The sequence below is a fragment of the Tachypleus tridentatus genome, unplaced genomic scaffold (genome assembly GCF_004210375.1).
Source record: "Tachypleus tridentatus isolate NWPU-2018 unplaced genomic scaffold, ASM421037v1 Hic_cluster_2, whole genome shotgun sequence".
In the NCBI taxonomy this organism is placed as follows: domain Eukaryota; kingdom Metazoa; phylum Arthropoda; class Merostomata; order Xiphosura; family Limulidae; genus Tachypleus; species Tachypleus tridentatus.
Window position 1 is genome coordinate 53,374,247 of NW_027467782.1, and position 8,366 is coordinate 53,382,612.

The window sequence follows — 8,366 nt, forward strand, 5'->3', positions numbered from 1 at the left end:
TTACTTCCAATTTTTGACAGTTACCTCTGCAGTGATGTTCTTCTGACCCTGGTTGAGCAAGATGTAATGGACAATACCGGCCACAGACCACCTACAGTGACCATAATTTTCTGTTGGTGCAACTAACTTTGGGAAGTGTTTCGTCATGGTTAAGCCATTGTGCAGATCGCTTTATGTTGTCGCAAAGGGTCCACTTGTTGTCACAGGTGACAATTCGATCAAAAAATGAATCATTTCTCTCACGCAAAATCAGCATAGAGAACAGCTCAAAACGGCGATTTTTCTGGTTCTCGTCGAGTTCGTGTGGAACCCACTTTTCAACTTTTCCAGTTTGCTCGAGATGTTCCAAAATTGTAAAAATCTCAACACCTAATTCCTGTGCTATTTCTCTTAACAGTTTGGCAATGTCAACACCTAATTCATGTGCCATTTCTCTTAACAGTTTGGCAATGTCAACACCTAATTCATGTGCCATTTCTCTTAACAGTTTGGTAATGTCAACACCTAATTCATGTGCCATTTCTCTTAACAGTTTGGCAATGTCAACACCTAATTCATGTGCTATTTCTCTTAACAGTTTGGCAATGTCAACACCTAATTCATGTGCCATTTCTCTTAACAGTTTGGCAATGTCAACACCTAATTCATGTGCCATTTCTCTTGACAGTTTGGCAATGTCAACACCTAATTCATGTGTTATTTCTCTTAACAGCGGCTTTCTTTCCACCAATTTTCTTAGTTGAATGTTTTCAACATCAGAAGAACCTCCTTTGTTCTCTTTATCTTCAAAACGCACGTCTCCATTACGAATATTTCAGAACTAACGCTGTACTGTACGTTTGGCTGTGGTTTCTTCGATCCGTGGTTGGTTGATATTGTGAGCTGTTTGTGATGCATTATGACGAAGTTTGAATTCATGCAGAAAATGATGCGCAATTTTTTTCCATCATTAATTATACTGGTCTGAATATCGGAAATCAAGATTTACAAAAGGAAATACAAAATACAAGTAAACTGTAGCTTCAAACAGTCCCCCGCTAGTACACCAGTATGTCTACGGATCTACAACGCTAAAATCAGCGGTTCGATTCCCCTCGGTAGGCCCAGAAGCTAGCCCAATGTGGCTTTGTTATATAAAAAAACACATACTTTCCACTGGTATACATGCACTAGCAAAAATACAGCTTTCTTATTCCTATAAGTGACTAAAATTTTGATATAAAAATCCGCCATTATTTTACGAACAGCTTAAGAGTTTACAGATAAAAGTGGATTACAAGACAAGGACTGCAGCCGAAAGCCATTTATCTTCCAGTTTCTTTCCTCTTGTTTATAGATATTTCGTCTCTTTCCTGTACTTTATTTTGCAGACGCTGCAAGATGAAACATAAAGTTCATCGATTGAGGTGTTCTTTCTCTGTCTTCCCCCCTACTTACACATGCGCATACTTAAGTATAAGCGGCGCCCTACTGTTAGCTACTTGCAGTTATTAAAATAAAAGCTGCGATGGGCCTGCCATCTGTTGACACTAAATACATCTATGCAACTGGGTCGTACCTCCTAAAATCAAGTGTTGGAAGTTAGGCTTTAAAGGTTAATATTATTGTAACTTAGTTAAACAAATATGAGTTTAAAAGTGATACATTGAACAACGTTTATTAAATTCCTTTCACAATACATATGAAACGAGAGTACTCGACGTATTACTCAAGAACAAACTCCAAAGTATAAAATTGCACGTGCTTTACGTTTAATCTGTTACAACACTTGAAAACAAATCAACTAGATGGAAACACAAGGTCATTAAATGTAAGAATTTCAATCGGTTATTACGTAAAATGTGATATTGACACATTAATAGCCACTGACATGGTATTCATGTCATGAGAAACCAACTGATGGCATCTGGTCACGTGTACTGATATTGTAATGTCCTTCATGGACCACACACACACACACATGGTGCACACAAAGTGACACGATCCAGGTTGGTCACTACCTCTTCTCGTGACTAGGACAGGTCACTTCATCTGAAGATAATGACATAAATAAGGAATATAAGACCAAGCGAGCTGTTCTCTTTGGTCAACATCAAATCGTCGTAACCCCTCATATAATACTTCATTGAGAAAGGTCCCAATTCGTGAAGCCGCTAATTGAAAGAATTATGTTATCTCGAACATCTGTTTCTTATTCAAGAACTTTTAATGTCATGACCGCACTGATAAAATTATATAAACATTGTTTACCATTAGATTTCAAATACCGAAAGACATAACTTTAAAAAAAAATGTGAATGTACATACTGAATATCTTCAAATAAAAATATCAAATTGTAAATATGAGGTAGATTATACAACCTAGACCGTCTGTCTTTAAAGCTCGTCTAATCTTTTAGTTTTCTAAATATTTCTCTCCGTAAAGTTTGTTTTCAAGCGGCTGGAAATTTGCAGTTAATTAATTAATTAATTAATTTGAACTAAATGTCAACAAGAACCGCTTTTTGTTTTTGTAACTCACGAGCACTCGAACCTTTCTGGTCACAAGAAAATGCAAGTGAAAGAGGTTTGGGTACAGCGAAAATCTGCTGGAAAACATAAATATCTTAGAGAGAAGTTAAGAAGTTATAATTGTAGGTGTTGTGTTCCAGAGTTTTAATTCAGTTCTGTTTCTGTTGCTGGTTTACTCTTCCTATCACACGTTGTTTAAAATAATTTGAAAATCCTCAGTGGAGCTTAGTCTTAGGTGTGACGAGAGACACTAATCACGTGCATCTGACCTTAATTTTGAAATATTCAAACGTTTATTTGACCATGTTTGGAGTAACCTCTGTATTAGTGTTCCCTTCCATGTTGTTCTGGTTTGACCATGTTTGGAGTAACCTCTGTGTTAGTGTTCACTTCCATGTTGTCCTGGTTTGACCATGTTTGGAGTAACCTCTGTGTTAGTGTTCACTTCCATGTTGTCCTTGTTTGACCATGTTTGGAGTAACCTCTGTGTTAGTGTTCACTTCCATGTTGTCCTGGTTTGACCATGTTTGGAGTAACCTCTGTGTCAGTGTTCACTTCCATGCTGTCCTGGTTTGACCATGTTTGTAGTAACCTCTGTGTCAGTGTTCACTTCCATGTTGTCCTTGTTTGACCATGTTTGGAGTATCCTCTGTGTCAGTGTTCACTTCCGTGTTGTCCTTGTTTGCCCATGTTTGGAGTAACTTCTGTGTTAGTGTTCACTTCCATGTTGTCCTGGTTTGACCATGTTCGGAGTAACCTCTGTGTTAGTGTTCACTTCCATGTTGTCCTTGTTTGACCATGTTTGGAGTAACCTCTGTGTCAGTGTTCACTTCCGTGTTGTCCCTGTTTGACCATGTTTGGAGTAACCTCTGTGTTAGTGTTCACTTCCATGTTGTCCTGGTTTGACCATGTTTGGAGTAACCTCTGTGTTAGTGTTCACTTCCATGTTGTCCTGGTTTGACCATGTTCGGAGTAACCTCTGTGTTAGTGTTCACTTCCATGTTGTCCTGGTTTGACCGTGTTCGGAGTAACCTCTGTGTCAGTGTTCACTTCCATGCTGTCCTGGTTTGACCATGTTTGGAGCAACCTCTGTGTTAGTGTTCACTTCCATGTTGTCCTGGTTTGACCATGTTTGGAGTAACCTCTGTGTTAGTGTTCACTTCCATGTTGTCCTGGTTTGACCATGTTTGGAGTAACCTCTGTGTTAGTGTTCACTTCCATGTTGTCCTGGTTTGACCATGTTTGGAGTAACCTCTGTGTTAGTGTTCACTTCCATGTTGTCCTGGTTTGACCATGTTTGGAGTAACCTCTGTGTTAGTGTTCACTTCCATGTTGTCCTGGTTGCTACCACTCCTTTGTCCAATCTTCTTCTTCTTCATTCTCCTGTTCTGGAACCAGATTTTCACCTGCCGTTCGGTCAGATTCAGGTTACGAGCCAGTTCCCATCGCTTCTGTTTCGATACATAAGCATTAAACAAAAATTCCTTTTCCAGTTCGAGTGTCTGAAGTTTTGAATAAGGTTTTCTTTTCTTTCGAACTGTAATACTTCCCGAACAGTCCAAAGGATTCCCAGTGAAAGATTCTCCACTGAAGGGAACTGAAAATAAAAGTTTATTAATTTAACAATATAATTATGTTCCTAGACAATTTGACTAGTCTTTGTTGTTGTTTTTAACGTGTAAAGTGCGAACGGTAAATGAACTAATCTTCTAAATTCGATTTTTCAACATTTTAATACTTTTGCTGATAAAAATATGGTCACGCCCTCTGTTAAACTGAGAACACGTGTTAAGAGTTAATTTTCAGGAAAAACTAAATGTTATTATTCATGCAATACATAAATACTGAATTAACCAACAATTCTGAGTTACTAACCATCAGAAAATCATTAGGTCTTCAAGACAACGTAACAAGTATTATATCTCCATGGCAACGTGACAAGTAAGTTAATATTATATCTCCAAGACAATGTGACAAGTTAATTTTATATCTCTAAGATAACGTGACAAGTAAGTTAACATTATATCACCATGACAACGTGATAAGTAAGTTAATGTTATATCACCATAGCAACGTGACAAGCACGTTAAACGCAAGCAGTAACGTTCTCATCTCGAACTTTAAAGTTCAATTGAACTCTCTCGGGTGGAAATATGACAAGAGACTTTTTATATAATAAAATGCTTCATAGATACTAAGAGTCCAGCTGTAGGTTAGTGGTAAGGTTCCTAACTTACGAAACTAAAATCCGGTATTCAATTCCCCGCAATGGTGTAGTTTCATGTTAAAACACTCAACAACAACAATAAATAATGTGTTACGTCCACCTGTTTTCACCTCGTTCGAGATTAAAAGTCCAGTTTTGTTGTTTCGTAAAATCATGCGCCGTCACTTTGTTAGATTCAAGTATAAACATCAAACAAGAACGGTGAAACAACGTTCTATGAACATCTAACGTTTACGTCTTGTTAACCCTATCCAACTGAGATAACTACAGTGAATACAGGCGCGAAGAATTCATGAATGTGACTCATGTACAAAGAGATGTTAAAAAGATAACTTTTATGAAGATTACGGTTAAACAGAGCTTTCACTGGAGTCACCCTATATCCTGTCACCACGATTTCTGGCCTGCTGAAACCTCGAAAAGTCTCATGTCGTGGTCTCATATAAAATAGTACCCTCCCTCGAAGTAGAAGGAACATTGAACATGGCAAGACTCGAGACTTTCTTTTTGTGACCCTAACAAACGTTAAAGAAAGAAAGGTATTATACCTTCAGAGAAGTAGTGCGTTGGGCCGAGCGTCTCTATTCCACCGAAGTTTCGATATCCGTAGGTGTCATAGTTGGGGAAACCGTCCCGACCTCGGTCATCAGAAGCAAGATATGGCACGTGTTGGGGTACGTGAGGCACTCGAGTATGATATGGGGTATAGTTACACCACGTCTGAGGAGCGAAACTCTGATACGAATCCACTGGGGGCACACTGCTGGGTCCGGGGGACGTTGTCCGCTCGTAAGTGTTCGTCCAGAACTTAATAGGTGGCTTTCTGTCCCCTGAGCCCGTCGTCCTGACGGAGTGTTCGTCGTAGTAGTAGGTTGGGACGTTACGCAATGTCTGATTGTACTGAGAGTGGGCGTCGAAAATGCTATGACTTTCTGTGGTATAGGCCCACGGTTGACCACCAGGACCGTGTCGGATTACGGACGTCGTGTTCTCCACACTGTATTCTGGATAAGGTGCTGATAAACTACTGACCACTCTCTTGGCGGGAATGTGGACAGGAACAGGCTGATTTGGCGGCACCGGTTGCAACGTCGACCGACTGGTCGGGCTATCCTCATAAAGGGATCCGTTCATCATACTCGGCCGTATCGGCACGTCGTTCTGTCGACACTAAGGCCTCAACCTAGGACACAGTGAAGTCACGTGGTTATTACGTCACACATCTCCAAATACATAACTGCGGAATTTAATTATCTGTTCAATAAGAAATCATTTTTTTTTTACCAGTTTCACGAGGTGCCAACACCATTCTGTCAGAGAGGGGACCTGGACTGGAGGATGCAGTACAGGGTTCAGCTGAGGTCCTTCAAACAAACTCCCATGATGTACAGCTTTCCGAAGTAAGGTTCATATCAAATATTTCCAAAAATAAATAATCACAGCTACAAATATACTTTCAGCTAATAACAAATGTTCTTAGAGTCTTCTAAACTGTCTTATTAATAATGTTTAGCCCCTGTACTAACAGCTTCACCTTCAGGTACCCAGCTCGGCACAAACCAAACCGAATCCCAGGTAGCAGGCTTGCCGCACACATAAAGAAATAGATCGCCGAATCGTGAGCTCGGCTGCGGGTTCTCTTCGATCTTGCTGCCCGACTAATACGACAGTTTCAGCGCTTGGCCTGTCTTTACAGGGTTGGACCCCCAAGAAAGACGTCGTGCTTGTGCAGCGCCATCTTGTGAAGAGAAAGTATTTTACTTTACCTAGTTCTTCGTGGGGGTTACTGTGAGGAAACCCTAAATGAGAAACGTAACTTTATAGCGTTAAATTCTGTCTTTAAATTAACCAAATCGTTGTAACAACCATTCACCTTTCAGTTCAGTATTTCCTCAAGTTATATAAACAAATATTCTATGACGTACAGAAACAATACCACGAAATTATCACATCTTTCGTTTTAGTGCAGTGATAACAAAGTCAGTGGTGTGACTTGTTTCTCAAATTCATGTCATCAGGTTATAAATATTTCTTGAGTTCACTCGTACTGGACTTCGAGTTCAAGAAAACAAAAAAATAACAAATCACATTCCAATGAAAAACAACGTAAAGGAAACACGAAGTAAACGTTTTAAAGTCCAACATTTGGACAACTTACATTACTCCAGAAACTAGTCCACTAATGTACTATTTTCGATAGACGAACTGGTAATTCAAGTTAAGTTCTTGTCAATGGAATGTAAGTGTCAGACGGAGAGGCGGCCCCACAACTGCTTGTGGAGACTTGACGCGTGCGATTGATGTCCCTAGTTTAATACAATGAAATACACCTAGGTAGTAATAGCCAAATCACAGATCTGTTTATATTTCACGAGTTAAATTGGATACCTAAAATGTACTTCAATTGTTATCTGTAATTGTGTGGACACTAGGCGTGTGTGTTTGTCTTTATGAATTTCGAAATAAAGAGGAGAACTCCCAGAATTTAACGTAAATATCAGGACTTCACGTCGTAATATTGGAAGTTCGAGTCATACAGAAAACATAATCACTAAAAGATCCATGATACACTGTTCAAAAAATGATACCACAGTTTAGAATAATTTGACAACTTGGAAGTTCCCTCTCCGATAAGTGACGACTTGAAAGTTCCCCTCCGATAAGTGACGACTTGAAAGTTCCCTCCGATAAGTGACGACTTGGAAGTTCCTCTCCGATAAGTGACTATACTAAAATTCTTACTTTTATTATTGGTCTTCAAAATTTAAAGATGGGTGGACCTCTAGTGGTAAAGTATATTGGATATGTATCAACTGTCTTTTTAACAGGTGCACTTCTTACGATAGTGTATATTAGGTATGTACCAACTGTCTTTATTAATAGGTGCACTTCTAACGGTAAAGTATATTGGATATGTACCAACTGTCTTTATTAATAGGTGCACTTCTAACGGTAGAGTATATTACGTATGTACCAACTATCTTTATTAATAGGTGCACCATCAGTGCTACAGTATATTGGGTATGTACCAACTCTCTTTATTAATAGGTGCATCATTAGCGTAGAGTATATTGGGTATGTACCAACTCTCTTTATTAATAAGCGCACTATTAGTGGTAAAGTATATTGGGTATGTACCAACTCTCTTAATTAATAGGTGCATCATTAGTGGTAAAGTATATTGGGTATGTACCAACTCTCTTTATTAATAGGTGCATTTCTAATGGCAAAGTATATTGGGTATGTACCAACACTCTTTATTAATAGGTGCACTTATTACGATAGAGTATATTATGTATGTACCAACTCTCTTAATTAATAGGTGCATCATTAGTGGTAAAGTATATTGGGTATGTACCAACTGTCTCTTTATTAATAGGTGCATCATTAGTGGTAAAGTATATTGGGTATGTACCAACTCTCTTTATTAATAGGTGCATTTCTAATGGCAAAGTATATTGGGTATGTACCAACACTCTTTATTAATAGGTGCACTTATTACGATAGAGTATATTAGGTATGTACCAACTCTCTTTATTAATAGGTGCACCATTAGTGGTAAAGTATATTGGGTATGTACCAACTCTCTTTATTAATAAGCACTATTAGTGGTAAAGTATATTGGGTA

General features: G+C 38.7%; 1 protein-coding gene across 1 annotated transcript; it reads right to left on the reverse strand.

Moving 5' to 3' along the window:
* Positions 1 to 1,672: 1,672 nt before the first annotated feature.
* Positions 1,673 to 6,449, reverse strand: LOC143242940 (homeobox protein abdominal-B-like). Its single transcript, XM_076486552.1, has 2 exons — positions 5,287 to 6,449; positions 1,673 to 4,108 (listed from the first exon to the last, which is right to left on the reverse strand). The coding sequence occupies exons 1-2, from the start codon at positions 5,873 to 5,875 to the stop codon at positions 3,771 to 3,773; spliced, it is 927 nt and encodes a 308-aa protein (XP_076342667.1). The 5' UTR covers positions 5,876 to 6,449; the 3' UTR covers positions 1,673 to 3,770.
* Positions 6,450 to 8,366: the final 1,917 nt, after the last annotated feature.